The 23,284-nt window shown below is 44.3% G+C and overlaps 1 protein-coding gene across 1 annotated transcript in view; it reads left to right on the top strand.

Moving 5' to 3' along the window:
- RGL1 (ral guanine nucleotide dissociation stimulator like 1) overlaps positions 1–23,284 on the top strand; it is a 54,491-nt gene that overhangs the window by 29,475 nt on the left and 1,732 nt on the right. The window contains exons 5-17 of the mRNA XM_071435965.1: positions 6,020–6,204; positions 9,700–9,824; positions 10,452–10,667; positions 13,718–13,821; positions 14,870–14,954; positions 16,808–16,897; positions 18,055–18,141; positions 18,366–18,398; positions 19,085–19,206; positions 19,568–19,657; positions 20,875–21,058; positions 21,695–22,060; positions 23,113–23,227. Of these exons, the coding sequence (XP_071292066.1) occupies positions 6,020–6,204; positions 9,700–9,824; positions 10,452–10,667; positions 13,718–13,821; positions 14,870–14,954; positions 16,808–16,897; positions 18,055–18,141; positions 18,366–18,398; positions 19,085–19,206; positions 19,568–19,657; positions 20,875–21,058; positions 21,695–22,060; positions 23,113–23,227 (1,802 nt within the window). The remainder of the gene's footprint in view (positions 1–6,019; positions 6,205–9,699; positions 9,825–10,451; positions 10,668–13,717; positions 13,822–14,869; positions 14,955–16,807; positions 16,898–18,054; positions 18,142–18,365; positions 18,399–19,084; positions 19,207–19,567; positions 19,658–20,874; positions 21,059–21,694; positions 22,061–23,112; positions 23,228–23,284) is intronic.

Genomic DNA, 23,284 nt, shown 5'->3' with positions numbered 1-23,284 from the left:
TTGTTGTTGTGTTTGGAGTCTTCTGTGTTCTCTGCATGGTTTTTAGCTTAGGACTTCTGTTCACATTCAAAAAAACGTGTAACACACCAAGGTGTGTGACAGTTCAGAATAAAACCATATATACATTAAACACAAATAAATTATCAGCATGATAAATTGCATTAAGATTGCATTAAATTGCATTAAATTGCATTAAGAGGGGTTAATAAAATTTAATAAAATTTCTATGATAATTCAGTTGTGTTCTTTCCTTTTAAATGTCCTAGGGAAGGACAGTGTTAATTTTGATTTCTGGGATTTTGGTTTCTGGGTAATCAGTCCACTTCTGGCAGATAGCTGCTCCCAAGCACAGGCTCCATGAATTTAGAGAGGTGATGTGTTAAAAGAGCAGGCACTGCTTTCCTCAAAGGCTGACACTGAAGACCAGGCTGAGGACTGGAACTGAGAAAGGAACATAAAGCCTTCCCAATCTAAAATACTGTAGCTGCTGGTACTTGCTGTGATTCAGTGGCTCTGCAGGATCCTGGGATGTCTCTGGCTCGTGTGAGGGTCCCAAGCCAGGCCATGGCACTGGAATCCCTTGCTGTGACAAGCCTGTGACACCTGGGGAGCTGAGGTGGTACATCAGGGAGAGGTGCTGAGCTGGCTGACACCAGTTTTAAAGATTTGTGTCAGGGCACTTCCCAGAAGGGATTCATTCCTGGCCAGACACACAAAAAGCTATCCAGGCTTGCCTGTGATGTTTGCATTTGGGGAAGCCTAGTTTAAGGTCAACTGTATCTAGATCCTTAGAGACCTGACTCAAAAATACAGGAAGACAAAGCTGGGATTATCTGCAGGAAAGGTTTTTTGAGAGGCAGACATGTTGCTGTGTTGGTCTGTGGACTTGGACCATGATCATTTGTTTGTTTGCTTTCCAGAGGTCTAACATTAGTACTGCCATGAATCTTTGAGTAACAGCAAAAAGTCCTTTCAAGCTTCCTCTTGAACTACAAGGCTGTGGTTCCCTTCTGTTGCCTTGGTTTGCTGGTGTGGAGCCCATTGGTGGTGCTTTCCCTCAGATGGAAGACAGGTCACAGAAATGAATCAAAATTCATGGGGCTTTTTTGCTTGTCTTGAATGTCAGCTCATAGTTGCATCCACTTTATTATCAAAATGTGAAATTTCTTTGTTATTAAAACTTGGAATATGGCACAACTGAAAACCACAGACAAAGCACCTTGAAGCTAAACTGAAACCTTGTTTCATTCCGCAGCATTTGGGGGAAATAGTTCAAATAGAGAAAATTAAGGAATTATTCAGTGACCACATGTCTTTCATGTTCACCTCTCCTCTTCTGTATTAAAATAAAATATCCAAAACCTTCAATGTAGTACCACAGCATTTGGAGTTTTTCATAGTGACAAGCAAACATTCTCCTCTGGCTTTTTGTGCATTGAGATCTTCCTGATCAAAACTTGATGTCTTTTGGTTCCTTCTGAACCAAACAGCCCCACTGGAAAACAATGTGCACAGTTACAGCACTGCAGAAGTAAAATGTCCTGAAACATTGTACTCCAGCACAATAGACACCAAAGGAATGTGAGACAAATGGAAGAAAATTCACTGGAAGCTTCTGATGCCTGGGAAGTCCATGGTGGGGAGCAGTTAAGATGCATTTGGAAAAGCAACAATTATTCATTCCAGTAAAGCAAATTAAGGTCAAACAACATCAGAAACCAGTGTGGTTACATGAAAAGCAGAGTCAAACACAGGGCAGTGGGAGAATTATGAAAACAACCAGTACCAAGCAGAAAAGAATAATTAGAAAGAAAAATAATGATTGGTATCTCAATTAAAACAAAGAACAGCAAGCAGAGCTCTTCCCTTAGCAGTTTCACATGTGTCCCAACAAAAGTCTCCCATATGTTACTGAAAAAGGTTTTTCCAAATCAGACAGAGATGATAATTTGCTGGAGGTCATCAGGATGGTATTTATAAACAAACTGGGTGTGAGAAGCCACCCTTGGGGCAGCCTTTTCTTGTGGTTTGCTTACATTTTACCCTTGATTTAACAAGCAAAACTGAGAAAATATGGGTGACTTAATTTAGTCTGTGTGAGCAAGTCTGAGACCTAATGCCTGGACAGTGGAGGAAAGGGAATAGCCATCTGTAATGAGTATTTTCTCAATGGACTTAAGTATGCATTTTGCAAATTATAGCTAGTTTTGTGCACATTCTTATGGAATGTCATAAGAAATTAATCATTTAACCTCTTTTTGCAACTGAGGTTCCCCTTATTCTCCTTAAGTGTTGAGATTCCCTTCTCATTCTTTAGAAATAATTGTGGTAGGAAGAAAACATTACTTTTGCCTTTTTGGTCAGAAACTGAAGTTTAACAAGTCCAAGTGCCAGGTCCTGCATTGGGCCACAAGAAGCCCCTGCAGCACTCCAGGCTGGGGACAGAGTGGCTGGACAGTGCCCAGGCAGGGAGGGACCTGGGGGTACAGCTGCACATGAGCCAGCAGAGTGCCCTGCTGGCCAAGAAGGCCCATGGACCTGGCCTGGGTCAGGAATGGTGTGGCCAGCAGGAGCAGGGAAATCATCCATGGCCTGTTCTCAGCACTGGTGAGGCCACACCTGGAGTGCTGTGCCCAGTTCTGGGCCCTCCGTTTGGGAAGGACATGAGATGCTCAGACACATCCAGAGGAGGGCAGCTAGGTTGGTGAGGGGTTTGGAACACAAACCCTGTGAGGAATGACTGAAGGAGCTGGGGGTGTTCAGCCTGGAGAAAAGGAGGCTCAGGGGTGACCTTATCACTCTCTACAGCTCCCTGAAAGGTGCCTGCAGTCAGGTGGGGTTGGTCTCTTCTCCCAGGTAACCACTGACAGAACCAGAGGACACAGTCTTAAGTTATGCCAAGGGAAGTTCAGGTTTGGCATTAGGGAAAAACTATTTGGGCTCTGGAATTGTCTGTCCAGGGAGGTGATGGAGTCACTGTCCCTGATGGTGTTTTAAAAAAGACTGGACATGACACTCAGTGCCATGGTTTAGTTGATGAGGAGGTGTCATAGGTTGGACTAGATGATTTCAAAGTTAATTGAAACCTAATTAATTCTGTGATTCTCTGAAATGCTGTCCTTAATTCCTGTCAGATCCTGTCAGGACTGTTAGAGTTGTCTTCCCAGTAGAGACAAGGCCATGGAGAATTCCCATCTGGTGGGAGAATTCTCACCTCCACTGTGCCCTGCTGAGCTGACAGAGCTGTTGGACATGGAGATGCCACAGCCCTGTGACCTGTGCAGCTCATGGGCAGAGGGAGGTGGGTGAGTTCTTGGTCCCAGTCTGTGAACAACAGGCTCAGATACACTGCTCCACCTACCTGGATAGGTTTTGATACTGAAACCTTCAGAGATGGGCTCCAATCAAAGCTGGTGTGGAAATTAGATGACTTTCTGATAGGTGTGAAACTTGAAAGCATTGCTCAGCAGAGCCTGGAGTCTGTGGCCAGCAGCACAGGAGTTAAGCATTGAAAGGTTTTTTTTGTATGGGCAGGAAAGGAAAAATTTATAGCTCATAATCAACCCATGAAAAATGTAGTCTGTAGTGTTTCTTTCCTGTCTGAGCTCTTGGAAGGCCCCTGTTCCTATCTGAGTCTGTTGAGTATGGAGAGTTTCTTTGCAAGGGCAGCAAATATAAAGCTACTGCAAGATATGGGCAAGTGTCCAGCCCATTTGTGGAAAGCTGCATTATTCCCTGGCACTCCAGTAGAACAGCTGGGCAGCAGGAGATCACTAGGCACAGTGTACCTCTTCTCTCTTTCCCATTTCCCCTCTTGACTGAAATGATTTTGCTGGCAAATTCAGTGTCTGTAACAGCTGTGAACTCTTCACCCTGCTCTAGGAGACTGTATCTGTCTTAAACTCTGTTTATTGTTCAGTTTAAGAAAGGGGCCACCAACCAAGCCTCTGGAAACTGAGCTTAGTGTAGAGAGTGTGAACAATATTAGTACAAAAACTTGCCCTGGGGAGAGGCTCCTCCTTCCAAATCATAGCTGAATTGGCCAGTGGTTGTAGGAATAGAACACCTAGCCTGGCTTTTGGTTTTGGGACCACTGGGGTGATGGTTTGTGATGTGGGTGGGGAAAAGGAGCACAGAGCAGGAGGAAATGGGGGCACTATCTGGGCATGGAGTGAGGCACAGTGTTCCCTGCCTGTGGGGGCAATGAGAGGAAAATGCTGTGGGCATAGGAGAAGGGTGTTTGTGACTGTTGGTGCTCTGTGACAGCATTCTGGGTGTGTGTGGGGCTAGAGGGGACAACTGAAACTGGGAGGGTGGTGGCAGAGCCTGGGAGCATCTGCCTGGTGTGGTCTTTCCTGGCCTTGGGATGTGGAGCTGGTCTGGCACTGCTGGCTGTGCCACAGCTTGCAATGAAACCTGAAATCCGGAACATGTTTGCATGTTAATTTTAGATTGTAGATACTTTTCATAGCTGTGAAATCGTAATTCCAGCATTTCTCCTGTCAGCAAGCCTAACCAAAGGATGTTACCAACAGATTTTCAAATACTTTGACTGAAAATTCAAAGTTGCCACATTATCAGAACAAGAAGGGAAATAAAAACAGACTTAAATGGATGCAAGTTGTATGAAATCTGTCTGGTATTAAAAGTTAATTGAGTTTTGAGGAAAACTTACACAATTCAGATGAGACACAAAGAGTAAGAGAAACTCTCTTTTCTCTTTCTTAACTATTGGTTTATTTTGGATGCTGCTGAGCAGCTGAGTTAACCAGAGACTGCTCTGGTTTCCCAGCTTGCAGCAGGAATGTGCCAGTATTTGTACACAGCGCCAGTGGAGAGTTTCCTGTGCTGGAAGAGACTTGAGATACAGAAATGGCTTGGAGACATGGAAAGTTCAGGGCCTTTTTCTCAGGATGTTTAGGTGTTTACTGTGCCTTTTATTCTGAAATAAGGAGCTTAAAGTTTTAAGAAAAGTTGGTGGTGGTTTTTTTTTTTTGTTTTTTTTCTGGTAGTAATTTTCTATTTTTGCTACACTGAGTTGAAAATTGTCAACAACATTGCAAATTATGTCTGGAAAACCATAGCTTAAATTGCCTTATTTTCTTACAAAATCCTGTTGAAATGATGATAAATCCCTGCAAATGTAGGATCTAAGGGCATTCCCACAAACATATATTGTGCAGTATCTAAGTACCAATCTAATACTGGTGTTCTTTTAGCTGCATGTACTAACAAAGTCTGGGATAACTTCCCTGAGCAAGATCCAGTGGTCCTTAAGCATCCTTTCCCTGCTCTGCCAGCATGAGCAGGACACCCTTTTTGCCTGCTGTAATTTGACAGCCCCTGCTTGGTTTGTGCTGAAGATGAAGTGAAGACCCTGCTGGTAGATCTTCAGTCACCAAGATTAGCAGGACCACTGTGTCTCCTGTGGCTCAGCTCTCTGGGCACTCCCAGCTGGCTCTGGCACAGGCAGGCTCCTGCTGCAGCGAGGGTTTTACCGTCCCAGATGAGGCAATCCCACTCACTGTGTGTGCCTGGGGGGGTTAGGTTTGGGATTTTCTCCTTTTCCTCCACGAGAGCCTCAGTTTCATGAGCAGGCAGGCTTTGTACCAAGGCTGTAGATAAGGAGGAACACAGTGTGTTGGGATTTGCAGCTCCAGTATGATTCCCCAGACTCTGCAGCTGGTGAAAGGCCCCAGAGGAAGCATTTGATTTAGCATTTCCACTGGGAAGGAGCCATGAATACCTTGTTTCCTCCCTGCTGTTTTCCCACAACGTCCCAGGGAGTGGTTATGGAGCAAACATTGACCTTATCCCAGTGGCCCAAGACGGAATGAAGAAATTCTGGTGCTGTTGATGGTGTGTGTAATGTCTGGTGCTTGTTAAACATGGCTGTGGTACAGCTCAGCACAGATACTTCAGGTGGGCTGTGAATGGCTCATGTGCTTGTGGTTCTGGTGGGTGCAGGTACACTCAGTTCCAGCTGGATGCAAGCAGTGTGTTCTCTGTTTCCTTGCAGTGAAATAGCATCAGTCCTACGGGCCTGGCTCGATCAGTGCTCGGAGGATTTCAGGGAGCCCCCTGACTACATGTGTTTGCTGAAGTTGCTGCATTACCTGAAGAACAATATGCCCAATTCTGACATGGAGAGTAGGGTGCAGAACCTCTTGAAGCAGTTTCAGAACCAAGAAGTAGAAGCTGTTGGTGAGTTACCATTCCCTTCTCTCTTTCTGTCTTCCCTGCCTGTAAGATGCCCCAGGGATTTATGTGCAGTACATTTCACCACCTCTCATGCTTATCAATAATATTGTGAGGCTCACCAGTGACCTTTGTCTTGTTTTTTAAAAGGAAACCCAGCCTGTGTGTGAGGCTGCAGGCTGTGTGAGGGATGAAATAGTGTTACATGTGAGGTGCCTATGTCTGTTCATCCTGGGCTGGCTTGGGAAATCCAACACTTCTCAAATATTTAGCCAAAGCTTTGAGATTGCTGCAGCAGCCAACTGGTTAATTGTCAGCACTTCCTATGTCACTGAGTTAAAACACACAGCTACTCTCTAGCTGGGCTTCTCACTTAACCTACCCCCCCAAAAAAAAACCCCAAACAAACAAAAAACAGAGTACAGAGCTGTGACAAAATACAGCTTGAGTCACAAGCTTTGTCCTGCAGCTTTTCTTCCTAGTTACCATCTTGTCTAAGGAAGTGCCTGTGGGTGTTTTTTCCTATTGGAGTGGCTGGCTGCTGGTATCCAAGGACAGAGGAAAATCTTACGTTATTGGGGGTCACAGTGTGCTGGAACAATGGTGAACTGTAGTCACACAAACCTGACACATCCCCATATCCTGGTCAGAAAACTTCCTGTGCCAGAGCTGGGGAGGGGGGAGAGCTCACACAGGGTGTGAATGAGAACTGGAATCAACTTCCACCTTTGGTAGAGGGGTCAGAGAGAATAATTCATGCCCTAAATGATAAAGGAAATGCCAGAAAAAAACCCCACTTTCATTACATGAAAGTCACGTCTGCCGGATGCTCCAGAAATACCATGTCAATGCATAATACTGTGAAATGCCAAAATAACTCAGTCATGAACAGGAAAAGGAGGAATGCCCAGAGCCCAGGCCTTTACTGAGCACAGGTAAGGAACAGGATGGCTCAGATGTTGCTTGTGCTGATGTTTCCTGGGTTGGGTTCCCCCAGCTCAAACAAAGAAAGAGACATGGAGGCATGCAAAGTTCAGTGCCTTTTTTCAGGAAGTTTAGGTGTTTACTGTGCCTTTTATACTGAAATAAGGAGCTTAGAGTTTTAAGAAAAGTGTTGGTTTTTTTAGTAAATTTCTATTGTTGCTACACTGAGTTGAAAATTGTCAACAACATTGCAAATTATGTCTGGAAAACCATAGCTTAAAATGTCTTATTTTCTTACAAAATCCTGTTGAAATGATGATAAATCCCTGCAAATGTAGGATCTAAGGGCATTCCCATAAGCATATATTGTGCAGTATCTAAGTACCTGTCTAATAGCTGGGTGTGGATGAACGCCTGCATGGATCAGGAAAAGCAAACAAACAGATCACTTCCCTCAGAAAGAGGGAAAGAAAACTCATGAGAACTGTATTTGAGTTCATGTGTTCTTCAGAGTCAACAGAAGTTCCCAGCAGCCCTGCTTCTGTATTTGTTTCCTCAAGTGATAGCTGAAAACATTCTTTTTTGAGTCATAGGTGGGCAATAGGAATGATAAAATTTTCCCAATTGTGGCAGAATAGAGATTACTTACTAGAGTAAAATAAGAGGAGGACAATGAAATTAAGCTGTGGGATTTGCAAAAAAGAGTTTTAGGATTGCCTTACTTTCATCAGAGCTCCATCTTTGTACATTTTCTTTCAAAATCCCTGATACATTTTCTTCAATCTTTGTTGATAAGTACTGTCCCAAAGCATTCCTGCTGGGTTCTGAATTTTGAAATTTGGGCTCTAATCCTACAGCTTGATTTGGGTAATTAAACCTCTGTTCTTTGCTGCCATCAGCCATGCCAGTAGATTAGATTGCAGTACCAGACAGGAAGATAAAAGCTGCTTCTGGCCTCAATTCTTGCAGGTTGAGCAAGCAAAACAAGGAGAGGCCGAGGTTGCAGGGTCAGGAGGGGCACGTGCTTGCTCTCAGTGCAGTCAAGAGCCAGTCAGACTTTGAGAGGGCTGAGTGGATCAGGGGGGTCCTAAGATGATGATGAGATACTCGAGTTCAAGGGGATTCCAGCTTGTTGGAGAGCAGGGAAAAGATTGCTTATATGTCTGTGAAGGAGAAAAAGAGGGGTGAAAAAAGAAAAGGAAAATTTACACTGTGCTTCAGGACCTCGTTTTAAGCATGTTGTGAAGCTTTGGGTAGGGCTGCAGCTCAGTGGTGCGGATTTCCAATTGAATTTCAAGAGCCAAAAGGAAAAGGAGGTTTTACAAAGCCAAAAGGAGTGAGATTCTTGTAGCAGTCCAGTCCATTTAATTATGCAAATTGTTACAAAACAGCCATGGAAAAGTAGCCTAGAACAGAGGTCTCCATTTACCCCACTGAGCTCTGCCAGTAAACTGTGCAATTCAAATGTACAGATGGAAATCAGCTTGTAGACATAACTTGTTACATCAGAACTGTAGCAATTTACATTGGTGATTATGTTCTGTTAATTACTGGAGGAAGGAACAATGAAGTATTTTGAAAAACAGTGATTCTCTATCACAGTATCTGCTGTTGTTGCTTTAATGCTCTGCTTTAACTGGATATGAAGTCTTGCATAACACTCTTTGTTTTTGGAAATGAAATCTCACCAGTAGTAAACTCAGTACTTTGGTTGTTAGTCTTCAACAAGTCCCTATTTTCTTCTCCCTAACTATGGAGTTACTGTTGCCTTACACTAAAAAGAATTAGGATTTATTTTCAGGGAGTTTCTGTTTCTTCCTCCTCTACCATGAGAAACAAGGGATATTTCTTGGTGTTTGAATTTTTGGTTCCCAACTTCTGGGAGCCAGAAGGTGACAAGGCAGCAGCTGTGGAACTCTCTCCTTTCTGCACTGCCTCAGGTGCCTCAGTGAGGACAGTTCTGCTCTCACCTCCTCTTTGCTGCCCAGATTTAGAAGATTTAGAAGAACCATTCAGCAGAATATTGTAGGTGTTCACTGTATTCCATTTCCTGGGAAAAATTCCCTGAGAGAAAAGGTGAAGGCTGCTGGAATAAACTCTCTTCAGTACAGCCCATGTAGCCACAAAGGGTACCAGGAAATCTGGTGTCTTCTTTTATTTCTGGATAGAAGAGCATTCCTAATGCAGTATTTTGGGGGTATAACTGCAGCCTCATGTCTTTGCAGTTTGATTTTTTTTTTCAGATTATAAATACTGAAAAATAGATTAAGAAAACTGTGGGATATCAGTAAGGAATTTTTGTTGGGGTGGTGGTGATGCCTTTTCTTTCAGAAGAATAGTTAGCAAATGGGTCAAGCCACTTTTCTAAGATTTGTTCTGTTTCTTTTTACTCCACCTTTTCTTTGCCAGTTTAATCTTCTGGTCATTTTTCTCACTCCAGTGGCACAGTGGGGCCATTACATCAGGCAGGCCCCTTAGGCATTCTGCTGTAATACAGTGATGTTGCAAAATAAACACCTGCTTTGATTCATTGTTTGCTGTATAAATTCACTGAGTGGTGTTTTCCATCCTGGCCAGATGGGTTCTGTAGCACTTCCTCCAGTGACCTGGTTGATGGAGAGGAACTGGAGAGCAGCAGTCCAGAAGAATTCTCCTCTTTTCAAGACCACGTTGTGGCAGAACAGTTGACATACATGGATGTGGTATGTAGAGTATTGCATATAATACAATTTATAAAATAAAACATATTTTTTTTGTAAGTTACATTGCTTTAAGTGTAGGGTTCCAGAACAGGACTGCTGCTGGCACACAGAACACAGCTCTGTGGTTATCCCAGAGGTTTCAGTCTTTGAGTTTTTCCCTTCTGTCATTTTGAAGGGTTTTTTGGTTTTGTTTTTTTTGTTTGGTTTTGGTTTTTTATATGTAGTCTCTTTTGCAAAAGTTATTGGCACTGAGAAATAGCACATTTTAACTATAACACTACCTGGCTTAAAGATGTCTAGGAACTCTGGACTGTAATGCTCAGATTTTGCTTTGTGTCCATCAGTTCCTTTCTAAATATCATTATATAAATAAATTTTATCTTGGTTATGGAACTGATATAAAGATGTCCCTAATTTTCCCATTATTGTTTAGCTGGCAGTTCTTTTGGGGCATCAAGCCTATAAAGAGTATGCCAAAGGATATTTTAAACTAAGAGAGAACCAATACTTATCTTTAAGTACCATATTAGATTTAAGTCAAATTTATCCTCTAAACCTGTATTTCTTCTCGTGAATAAAAGATTTAGGAGAAAGCTGCTGGCTTACCACACCTCTGTTTCACTCTAGATGCTCTTCAGAAGAGTTGTGCCCTACCACTGTTTGGGATCCATCTGGTCTCAAAGGGATAAGAAGGAAAACAAGAACCTGGCTCCAACTGTCAGAGCCACCATCACCCAGTTCAATGCAGTCACCAAATGTGTCATCAGCACTATCCTGGGGACCAGGGAGCTCAAAATCCAGCAGAGAGCCAAGATCATTGAGAAGTGGATTCATATTGCACACGTAAAGCATTTATTCTGGTGAATGTTTTTTGGGTGGGTGCCTTGGAGTGAAGGAGTTGGGAGAGGAGAGAGGGGTTGTACACATTGGTCCCAGGCTATCTTAGCTCTCATTCTTTCAATTTTAACTGGGTTTTTTTTGTGATACCAAATAAATATTGCCCTTCCTCTCCTCAGTTCTTCCCCACCATGGAAATGGGGTTGATACTTGGCCATGCCAAAGCTTTAGAGAACTCCAGATAGCTGAAATCAGCAGCTCTGTGGAATCACCTCCATGTCCCTCAGCAGAGCTTCCAAGAGGATCTTGTAGCAGATTCCATGTTTTTATCCTGTTTTTCCTAATCTATGCAAGAAGGGTTTTTTTTTCCCCATGCCTGCTTTACATACCTAATTTGCTAATTTCCTAGGTTCTATTATTTTACTGTAATGTTCCTCATTCCCCTTGGAGCACTGGGCAGCTGGCAATAAACAAGACCTCTCTGGAAGAGAGCACTTCAAGCACTTCCATGTGGATGTGTGTTGACTCCTAAGAATCCCATGGATTCTTTTTGAGCTCTACAGAACAGTCAGGAAAAGCTGAAGCCAGAGGCTTTCCAACCTTGGCAACTTCTGTGCTTCCAGAGGCAGCATTCAGTCCTGGCACCTGAGCTCTGGCAGCTGCATGGTTCAGGAAGCTGGGATGGGGAAGGGCTTGGACCTCTCCTGTGGCACTTACATCTGCTTGTTTTTATCATCATCTGGTGGATGCTTTATTGCCTGTGTGAAGGGAAGTTTGATTTCCAGTTTCTACTTGCAGATCTAAGTGGCAGAGGGCACCAGAAGGCAAAAGAGCCTTCTTCCTGGGGCAGGCTGGACAGAGCTTCATCATCATCCCAAGGCAGAAGGGAGGCCTGGGGAAATCAGGAAAGGCACTGCCCTCATCCCACTCACTCTGTGGATGGAGGACTTTGTTCTACACCCCTGCTGATTCTGTGCCTCTCCCTTTACTTAATTCATTAGGTGCTCCAGTCGTAGCATGAAACACATGAAAAATGTATGTGCACACTCTGCAGAATAATGGCACATGTACAGCAGCTGGGTGCATGTTTACTTAGCTGCCCACTTCTGAAGAAAGCTGCTTCCTTTGTGCATGCAAATGAGGGTTTTGAATAGCTAGGTGCCTGAACTAGAAAATAATCCACTCATTAAAGTACAGTTATTCACTGATAACTAAACTTAGCAGCACGGAGTTCCACATTTGTCATCTCTTCATGACTTCTGGTTCCATTTTCTTGGTTCAAAAGATAAACTAGATACTTTCTCTACTGCCAGCCCTCTGCTCCACCTAGATCTAAGGTTCCTGAGCAGGAGCAGCCAATTTCACTCAAACAATATTTTCTTTAAAAATAAAAATAAAAATGAAATAATTAATGTCCTGTTATGCTTAAAATTTTTAAAATCAAAGCTGTTTCTCCACAGGATTCTTTCTGGTTTTCCCTCTGTGAAGGACACAGCATGAAACAAAGTTATTAAAACCAGTCTTAAAAATTCTTCTTACATGCAAATGAAAGCTTGCTCAATTTTAGTCTGTAGTTGGTTGAACCACTGAGAACACTAAATCCAATATTAAATGAAATTCCAACTGTGCTCTAAATTGCACAGCATGCAGTTAAGTCAAGATGGTTCCAAATTGGTTCTTCCAGTTCAAACTCCTGTTGTACTGGGAAGAAAGAAGAAAAGCTGATAATTTGTGCCTCTAAATTTGTGTTCTCCACAACCTAAATTTCAGGTTGAACAAAAAGAAAGGTCTCATTCTTTAACATGTCAGTCTCTGGAGAAGAGCTGTAATGTGGCTTTTTTTTGGCCCCAAACCATGCAAAACCAGCTTTCAGTTCCAGTGAGTCCTGCCTCATGATCTTGAACTTGGTGTTTATCTGACCCAAGTGTCCACCTGCTTCAGATGATGTTGGCCCAGGCTCTCTGCTTAAGCCACACTTGGATAAATGGAGTGTCCTAATTAGAAGTTTTTTGTGGGTCAGTAACTGGGAGAGTTTGTACTCTCCTTAGCTGTTCAGTCACTTCTAATGCAGCTCATGAACAGGGATGCCGATGGATTAAGGTCTGACTTTTGCTTATGCTGAGGTTGCTTTACATTTGTTCAGTCCTACAAAGGAATTAATCATGTCTGTTTTCACTGTAAGGATCCTTTACATAATAAGCATTATTAGGGTGAGAATCAGATTCATAAAAATGTTGATAAGCAGAACTGGAGTTTGAATACATTCTTATCTCCATGCAGCAGTCAGATTGGCAGGTGTTCTGTCTGCTGGATTTGCATGTACAGACACCTGTGCTGAAGGTCGTGGTATCCAAGCTATCCTTCTTGAGCCACCAACAGATTTCCAGGAGTCACAGACCAGACTTTCCTCTTGCTTCCCTCCACTTTATGAGGAATCTGTGCTACTTTTTTGAGTTTTTCATTATCCTTTCCCACCCAAGCTTTTGCCACAGAGTAGCTGCACAAGAAACATCCATGAGCCAGTCTCTCTGTTCAGATTTGATCCAAACTCTGGAAAAGCTGGGAAGGTTTTTCTCTTTAACAGTGTGCACATACTTGAATAACAGGTTATTCCTTTGCATGTCTTTATTTTTAATTGACACTGAGATGATTGAGGGTTTACATTTTAAATACCACATATAAAGAGTCAAAGCCTGGTTTTCTCCCTAAGGGGTAAAAGGGATTGGCAACTATAAAGAGCTTTTTAAGAAGTATAACCTTTGTGCCTTTCCCCATGGCTTCATGGACTCAGTTCCACTTTTATTTTTACTTGGAGAACTGGAAGCTGTGAGACCACAAATACATGAAAGTGAGGAAAACAAGCTCTAAATGCCAAAGCTCGTGAAGTGTGTGGTGGCTGGAGGGGGGAGTGATATTTTTGATGCTCAGTATTTGCACAGCTGCTGCTCAGCAGTGAGAATGTGTAGCAGGCCTGACAGGGCTCAGAGAGAGGAGCACCAAGGTCTGTGCAGTGCTGACATTTAATGCTCCTGTGTTTCCAACCACTCCTTTCACAGGAATGCAGGATCCTGAAGAACTTCTCCTCCTTGAGGGCCATCATTTCAGCTCTGCAGTCCAACTCCATCTATCGGCTGAAGACCACCTGGATGTGTGTTTCCAAGTAAGCCTCTCCCTCAGTTCCCAAGGGCTCAGTGCTCCTTCCTTTCATCCTCTCCTCATTCTTCTTGTTCTGTTCCTTCACTAACATGGGTCCTGTCAGAAGAACCTTCCATTCCTGGGAGGCTCAGACCCCTCCTGTGAGCTCCTCTTTCCTATTGAGGGGACAACCTGCCCTTGGGGATACTGAATTCTGTCCTTTCAAGCATATTGGGTCTTCTACAACCTCTCTAGAAAAACTGTGGCACTGGCTTCTCACCCAGCTCATGCCCACCACTCCCAGGTCACCATCTCTGCTTGTTGTCTTCTCTCCCATGAAGTTTGAGGAGATACAGCTTGCTACAAATCCTCCCAACTCTTCTCCTGGTGCTGATATTTACATAAGATATATTCCCAAATAACAAAATCCAGTATTGAAGATAATATTTCTTCCAGGGAAGATAATATTTCTTCACTTTATTGTGATAATAATGTTTACTGCCTGCCCCACAGATGCCAGAAGTTGTTGTCTAGAAAAGATGGTGTTCTGCTCATTCATTGGAGAAACCAGATTTCTTTGCCTTTGATAAATAAAGTATCACTCTGCTAGGCAGTATCCTTCTGTATTTCCTCTCCACAGAAGTTGGGTTTTCCTTCTACTGCCCCGTGTTTCTGATTAAAATATTGCCTATCTTGTCTTGGGCAAAAAACTACTCCTCCATTTAAATGCTTCCAGCTTTCCAGAATGCATGGAATAGGGCAAAAATCAAGAACTTGGGTTTTTCTGTTACTTGTGTATCCCCTGACCCATTCTCACACAGCACTGACAGTTCAAAGCCCTGCCCAGGGGCTGCTGATGGTGTTTCTTTGCTGTCAGATGAGGCCAAACTTTGCTGGAAGCACCAGAATGTCCCACCAAGGCTCCCAGGAGATGTGCAGCATCTCACTGGGTGCATTTTGGTGCTGTTATCTTTTATAAGTGGAACTGTTAATGATTGAGAAAGAAACAGAAACTCGATTGGATTTTAGAGTGCTCGCTAATGACATAAATGATATTATCTTCTCCTGTGCAGGGACATCCTGCTGATGTATGAAGAGCTGTCTGAGATCTTCTCAGACCATGACAATTACCTGACAAGTAGGGAGCTGCTGATGAAGGTGAGAACTGGTATGAGTTCAAAATTTGTGATCTCAATGAAATCTGATTCATTCATGTGATCTCATGAAATCTGATGTTTAACCCTTTTTGAAACCAGCTGCCAAAGTTCATCTCTTCCTCAAGGACCTTCCCTGGTGTTTAGGGAAGAGCAGGCTGTAAAACCTGAACTTCTTGCTGGGCTGAGAGTTGATTTCCTTGTTCCTGGAAGAAACAGTAGCTTTAGCCTGGATAGGCACAGCCATCAGGCTTTGGCAGCATGATCTGGGTGGACAGCAGGTCTTGCTCAGCCCATGAGGTCACTGGAACAATGCCACACCTTCAGCTGAGGAGTCAGTCCAAGATGTTTATCCCATGAGCCTGTACCTTTCTCAGAACTAGGAAGCAGGGCTGGGAATTCAGAAGGAACAGGCTTCCTCCTCTGTGGGTGGCCAGATGGACAACAAAGCAGGCTCTGTGTGGAGCAGTTTGACTCTTGCACTCTCCTGGGTGAACCCCAGTAAGCTCAGGAGCCTGAAAGGGGTGAGGAAGAATGGCAGGGAAGGGCTGTGTTCTGCAAAAGCTAAGGAATGTTTGTGGCAGGTTTTTTCTATCTACATAAAAAAGTTCCTCATAAACTCACTAAGCAGTTCATTCTTTGGCAGTTCTGTCCAGCCAGTCTGGCATTTGTCCCTCAGCCCCTTGCCTTGGGATCTGAAACACTGTGTTTTGCTCAGGAATGGTGGGTGAACACATTCACATCTGTCAGTCTGTTTTGTTTATCATCCATTTATCAACATCTGTAGGTAATTTTTAAAGCAGGTGAGACCATAATAAGCATAGAGGGAAAATGTGTGTTTAGAACAGCTTATTTAACTAAATATTAAAAGACAAAACAACTCAGACTGAGCCCAGACCTCTGGCTCCCAGTAAATCACCCTCCAGCTGCCCTAAGCAGATTTTAAAAACATTTTGGAAGCAGTGAGAGGAGAAAAATCCCTCAGACTAGCTAGAACCTCTCCCCTACTTTTCATCTTGGACCATTTGGAGGATTAATATCCACTGAATCCTCAAAGGCTTAGTTTTCCTTCACTGTAAATAGTCCCTGTAAGGGAAGCCATGTTGGACCTTGCCCCTCCATCCTGCAAATCCAAGTGTGGAGGAAACAAAATGCCATTGGAAACAGATGGGGTGGCATGGAAAGGGAGCAGTGTTCCCTCCTCCTGAACAGATACTCACAATGATTTGTGACACATCTGTGCAACCACTGGAAGAAACACACAACTCCAACATCCCCTGTGCATCCAGGGAAATGCAGGTTTAAAGAACTATGGTGAAATGCCTCATCCATTCATAGGAAAGCTGGAGCTGTGGGGATGGAAACCTGTTCCTTTAATTTCCTGCATGGTTTTGGGTTAGTCAGTAAGCCACAGTGGCTGAATCTTGGTGTTGCAGCATAAGAAAAACAACAAAGCATTACATAAGATGGAGATGTTTACTTGTAGCAGGCCTGATGAGGGAATTAACCAGAATTCCTCATGTCAGGAGTGTTGGGATAGAGCATCTGGACACCTGAAGTGTGTCTGAGCTTCTCTGATTTAAACTCCCAAGTGATTTTCAGCAGCACTTGGCTTGGCCAAAGCCATTCTGCAGAAATATTCCCTCACGGTCATCTTGGGTGATTTTTGTCCAAAATTCCCAATCAGCATCCGAGTCCCAGGAAATCAACACGTGTGTAGACACAGATGTGTCTGCACAGCAAATATTTCTTGCTGGCTTAGCTTGTCTGGTTAAATTACTATTTTACATGCATGTAGTTGCCAGTTTACCACTTGGATCCTTCATTAATTGCCTTTAATTCTTTATCACCTCACAGGAAGCAACATCCAAATTTGCAAATCTGGACAGCAGTGAGAAAGAAAATCAGAAAAAGTCACAGAAGCGACTGCAACTCCAAAAAACCAAGGTGTGTTTGAGGGTTTTCCTCTCCTTTTTGAACTGGTAATATCATTAACCCTAATTGGTCAGTTCTTTAAGAAGCAAAATCCAGAAAGGTCTTCCCCAGAGTGAGTGGGCAGGAGGGGATTGATGGATATAAACATGTGGTCATCACTCCAGCTCTCTTTTTCAGTCCTACAAGTAAGAGTTCCATCATCTACTCTTGTTACATTTTAGAGAGAAATGCAATTTCCATGTGGTAAAATGTGTGCTGCTGTAAATACTGGAGTTCTTGTGATAAAGAGAGTTAGCTCTGGCTGAGCAGAAGTCTCATTTACTTTCAAACATGTTGATGAAGCTTCTGGCACACCAGCTTGAAAATTGCACAGGCTTCTACAGAGATTGCTTTGTAAAATGTGTCTGGGGTCCAGTCTGCTGGTGAAAATGGTTTTTGTCTCAAAGCTGGCAAAGATTTAAAAGGACAGGGGGAGAGAAATCTGGAATAGGGAGGCAAAAGTGCTGAATATGATTTTTGTCTGTCTAGTTGTTTGACTGGAAAAAATACAGATACTTCTGGATGGTAGAAACAAGTGTTTCCTTTGCAAGTGTAGAGCCAGCCTGAACTCTGCAAGTGCTGGCAGTCTAGAAGTTTAAAGAGTGACTAATTAGCATTAAAATGCAGTGGATGGCTGGGGAAGATGGTCACTTCTTGGAGAGAAAAAAATGGTGGCTTGATTTGACTTCACTATCACAAGGTATAATCAATCACACATATCTAAGTAAAAATCCACAGGGATGAAGCAGAAGCTGCTCACAAAGGCTGGCCAGGACCATTCCCCTGCTCCTCCTCTTGCACCAAGTGACAGAGGGACCCTGTCCCTGGTCCTCAGTGCTTCTCCCAAAGGCAGGGTTTCCTGGAGACCCACTGCTGGGAACCAGTGATGGCAATACTGTAATGCAAAACCACTGGGTAATACCTGTGAGAGCATCCTGGTCTCACTGGAATTGGATTTAAGTTCTATATTATCTAATGAAATTGATGTCATGAAATAAAACATAATTATAGGACTGATGCTTGGTTAAGCAGATTACTTTAATTTCATTTTCTTACACAGGAGTGTTCTGGAATTGTAATTATTCTCATTTTTCAGTCAGTTAATCCAGCATTGCTCTGCTCACTTGCAGGGAGTGATGCAAGGCACGGTCCCTTACCTTGGCACCTTCCTGACTGATCTCATCATGCTTGACACAGCCCTTCAGGACTATGTTGAGGTAATTTGGGGCAGTTTTTTGGAACCCTAAATACCCTCCCTGCCTTCCCAACTGAGTTTACATGTTTCTGCATCCTCTCCTTCTGCAGCTCTTAAAATCTGTTTACAAAAAGAAAAGGGAAGCAACATGCAGTGTTATTAACTGGAACTTGTGTGAATTTTTGTGCATTTATCTCAAGCTACAAGTCTGGATCTTCTCTGATCCCTTCTCTTTCCTTCCAACAGGGTGGCCTGATCAATTTTGAGAAGAGACGAAGGGTAAGTTGAATGTTCTGTGATTTTTGGTTTATTGATACCCTCTGGGGCAAGGGCATTTGTCCTTAGCAGCTGAACCAGACCTAGTGGCAGGAGACCTTTGCTTTCCAGAACACACAGTTAGTAAATATCCTCCTTCTCCTGCAGGAAACCCTTTGTAGGTGAAAGTCTGCAGAGAGCAAACCAGGTACAGAGGAGGCTGTCAGTCTCTGCTTTTGGCCTGATCTTTGTTGGTCAGAGATAAGTAATGTCCTGTAGGAGTAAAGCTGCTGGGGTTACCTTGGGCCGAATGAAGTCAGGCCAAATCTCCATCCTTGGTTTGAAAGCAGACCTGGACTTGGCTGAGATGGAGCCATTTCCTCCCCTGAACTGCTCAGTAGCCTGCCCTAAACAATCCAGGGTTATTCTGGCAGGGTGTGTACAAGTGCAGTTACAGAAGAGCAGCACACTCTGGTCACATGCCTTAAGGGCAGCATTTTACATTCCTCTGGAGCAAGTGTGAGTGCACATTATGGGTCCCAGGGAAAAAAATCCCACCTTTATTGTTATAGGAAACTGGTTGTTGAAATAGTTACTCAACTGAAAATGAACTTCACATCAAGCTAAGTTTGTCCTGGATCCCTCGTTGTATGAATGAATATAATCTTGTTTTCTAATTAGACTTTGTATGTGATTATTTATTTTCTTAGGAATTTGAAGTCATTGCCCAGATCAAGCTCCTGCAATCCTCATGCAACAGCTATTGCCTGATACCAGACCAAAAATTCATCCAGTGGTTCAGGAGGCAGCGACACCTAACAGAGGAGGAGAGGTGGGTGCTCAGTGCAGCTGGAAAACCTCTGTTCTCAGCCCACACACCTGGGCAGGGCAGGGCAGGGACATGCAAACACTGGAGAGATTTTAAACCTGTTATAAGGGGGTGAAATATCCCCTTGGCCCTGGTAAAATGCAGGCAGAGCAGTGTTCCTCTTTGGGGCACTGCAGCCTTCTGTGAGAACAACTGAAAGATTCTCAAATTTCTTGAATATTGCTGCTGTGAGATGTACAGCTAAATAACACTGTACAACTGAATAACATTGTACAACTAAATAACACTGTACAACTAAATAACACTGTACAACTAAATGACACTGTACAACTAAATGACATTGTCTGCAAATATTCACCTACAGTTACAAACTCTCCCGTGAGGCTGAAGCAGCTGCTGATACCAACATCCTGTCTCCAAAATCCCAGAAAAGCATGGTGAAGAGGATCAGCACGTGAGTATGATGGGGCAGAGGGGTTTTGGGGTGGGAATAGGGACCTGGATAACTCAAACAAGCAGTGCTCATTTAATCAGCTGCAGAACCTGGCTGGGGATCCACAACCCTGCATTGCTTTAAGGAGAAGTGCAGCCTTGTGGATGAAGCTGTCCCTTTGTTTGCTAGAAGCAGTCATGATGATTATTAAAGGTAGAAGAGACTAGAATAAAGAATCTTTCCTATGGTGTCAAAAAAAGAAACCATTTTAGTGATGGATTATAATTCAGTACCTCTTGTGTAATAACTTCACTGAATGCAGCAGGAAAACAGAGTAAATGAGGATAAAGTCTGGTCTATTATTAGTCTAAATTGCTATAAACATGCAAAATTTCCTTGCAGGATTATAATATGAAAATTAAGGTTAGCAAAAAGGCATTTGATAGTGGAAACAACCAGTTGGAGAAGGAAAAAAAATCATGGGGACAACTGTCCAATTTGGTGTAATACCACAAAGATTCAAACAGGACAGGGCCATGCAGTTGGACATGGGAAACAAGAGCCAGCAGGAATGCAGGGAAAGCTGGATGGAATAAAGCAGAGCTCAAAGACTGAAGTTAAAGTACCTGCACTCTGAATGTGTTTTGCAAATGAATACTGTAGAAAAGCAGTCAGGGACACCTCTCTAAGGTGTATTAAATCAATAACTGCATGCTGATGCTCCCTGCTCCTCCTCTTGGTGGGTCAGACCAGCTTGTTTCCTTTGACACTCCTTTCAAGTCACTTGACCTGCATTTAGAAATGAGTCTTGGAGAGGCAGTGCCTTTAATTTACATTTTATGATCTCCTTATTGTGTGTATCTCCAGCCTTCTAGAGAGAACCTGGTACCTAACAGAGGGCAGGAGTTGGCAGGGGGGTGAATTTGCCATTTCAAGCCCTTTTTTCTGTTAAATTAGCCTGAAAATGTGAAGAGATGGAAGGGGAGTGTTGTTCCAGTGGGGCATGAGCTGGTTGTGGCCTTGCAGCTGTGGGCACTCTGGGTCAGGAAGGTGCTGTGTTAGCCTGTAACAAAGCTTCTGGACAAACTGTATAAACACCACAAAGGAAATGACAACAACAGGCCACTCCAGAGAGGAAAAACCTCCAGAATGTAAGAGCTCTGAACCAAGGGACAGCTTTGCTCAGCCCAGCTATCACTTACTGGCTTTTATGCTTGCTTTCTTTCTTTCTATACTAGACTTTTTCTGGGCACTGATGTGTTCACCCCACCCAAAGAACAGCCCCTGAAGAGCTCTCCTGTAGGAGGAAGCTCCGGGGAAAGCACGGATTCAGCCAGTGTTTCGTCGTGTGAGTTCAATCACTCTGAAACTGAGGATGTGTGTGTGACTCCCGTCTCTAGTCCTGAGGACCCTCTGAAAAAGGTACAGCTGGGGCCTCTGCATGCTGCAGGCAGGCCCAAAACACTTGGCCTTGACTAAAGCATTTGTTTTAGTGAAATGGACAGAGAAATGTGTAAAAATGGAAGTAATCCAGTCGGGGCTCTTGCACAATGTTTTGTGTTGTTCCTTACAGGGGGTTTGTTCCTGTCAGGAAGCTTTTGAGCAAGGCAGAGGGAGAGAAAGGCAAATGCTGAGCAGGGGAAGGAAGGGGGCAGTTTCAAGGAGAATGGCAGAGAGGAGGGGTGTGTATTTCCGCTTGTGTAAATGCTCTCACCTGGAGCAGGAGTACCTGGGACACCCTCTGCCCCTTCCCAGCCGGTCCCAGTTCCTGGCTGGCTGCCCACAGCCTCATCCTGTTCCTTGGATCTGCTGCCACCTCCTGGGCTGCTCTTACTGCGAGGCCAGAGCATCCCCAGCAGGACAGAAACTGTCATTAAAATGCTGTAATCAATCAAGTGAAGTTCAGTTCTCAATTCTGGAGGCAAGGAATGCCCCTGCCAGCAGGCTGGGCAGTGTGGGTGTCTGAGGTTTTGTCTGTGCCTTCTGCAGTCTCTGTTCCTCTGGCACATGACACAGCCAGACACACTTTGTGACAGCACTTTCCTTTCTGTTGTGCAGATCTCTGGCTACTCCTTATCCTCCTGTTCTCCTGACTCTCCCATGAGCACACCTTCCTCAGGGGTGTCATCCTTACCCTCATTCCTGCTGGCCTCCACCGACGACAAGAGCTCCTTGGGCTCTGACAAGGGCTATGACTCTGACAAGGGCTCCATCAGCTCTGACAAGGGCTCAGGCTGCAGCAAGGGCTCCACCTGTGACGCTGGCTCAGGCTTGGACAGCGGCTCCATGCCCTGCAGGGACTCAGGCTCGGTGCTGAGCAGTGCCCCCAGAGCGCTGCCCGTGTACAACCGGCAGAGCGAGGGCTCCTGCATCATCCGCGTCAGCATGGATGGGCGCCAGGACAGCATCTACAAGAGCATCCTGGTGAGTGCCACGGCTCTGGGCTCGGCAGCTGTGCCCATGGGGGGTGACTGAACCCATCACTGCCTTCTGAGAGCCCCCCCTTCACTGGGTTGGCTCACCAAATCTGGCTGCAACAGGAAAATGGCACGTGGTGCCATGCAGAATGGAGCCTGGTAGGAACGAGATGCTTTGAAACAGCTTTAGGGGAGTTTCTGGTCTGGAAATGGGAGTTTGTGTTTTATCAGAAAGCTCCAGGTGAAGCACTGTGAGCACATTGAGGTTTTGACATAAGATGGTACATTTTCCCTCCCTTCAGCAGCTTTCCCCAGGAGCTGGTTTCTGGAAACAGGGAGCTGACACGCCCTTTAATTCCACAGCTTCTCCCAGTGAAGGGAGAATCTCCCTCCTCTCACCAGACCAGCAGCCCCAGAATTCAGGCATTTCCCTCTCTGCTTATTCCACAGACGTATCCCAGCAATGCCACTGGTGCTGGACTGTGGGTGATGTGGCTTAGCTCAACTGGGGGGAAACAAAAGCGGGATAAGTTCTCAGCATCTTTAGTTCTTGATTTTAATGGTCTCACTTCCCCAAATCCAGCTAGTTGTTCCTTGAGGGCCTGATGGATTTGGCTGCTGGTGAGACTGCAGGAGGCTCTGGAGGTGTGTCTGCTCCAGATGCACTTCCTCAGCACACAGCAAACCCAGCTACAAGGCCAGAAGGCTTTGCAGGATGTCCAAGGGAGCACTCAGCATAGGAGTCTGCAACAGCAGCGGGGGCAGCTCTTCACAGGGGCTTCAGTGGCTGGTGAGAGTGACATCTCTCAGAGGGAGCAGACACTGGCATCTACTGCTGTCTCTACTAGTACTGTACCTGTGTCAGCTTGAACTAAAAAGCCACCACCTCCAAATGTCAAAAATGCCAAGTTTAGTATCTGTCAGCACCTGCCCCTTTGTTACTCACCTGTGCTTTCAGTTCTCTGACATCTCTTTCAAGAACAAACAGTCAGGTTTTTGCTAACTACTAAATCACAGGAGTGAATGAGAAGAATCTCTCATTGCACCTTATCTCTCCAGATAACCAACCAAGACAGAATCCCTGATGTCACCCAGCGAGCCTTGCTGAAGCACAACCTCGAGCCTGATGCAGTTGAAGACTATGAGCTCGTGCAGGTCATCTCTGAGGACAAAGGTAGGGAAGCAGAACTCTGCTGCTGCCTGGAAAGTTCTGTTGGATTTCAAAGGGAAG

Source organism: Agelaius tricolor, unplaced genomic scaffold (assembly GCF_023055355.1).
Source record: "Agelaius tricolor isolate 1412-34295 unplaced genomic scaffold, bAgeTri1.0.p SCAF_11, whole genome shotgun sequence".
Classification (NCBI taxonomy): domain Eukaryota; kingdom Metazoa; phylum Chordata; class Aves; order Passeriformes; family Icteridae; genus Agelaius; species Agelaius tricolor.
Note: the sequence above shows the minus strand (reverse complement) of the source record. Positions and strands in the feature narration are given on the sequence as shown.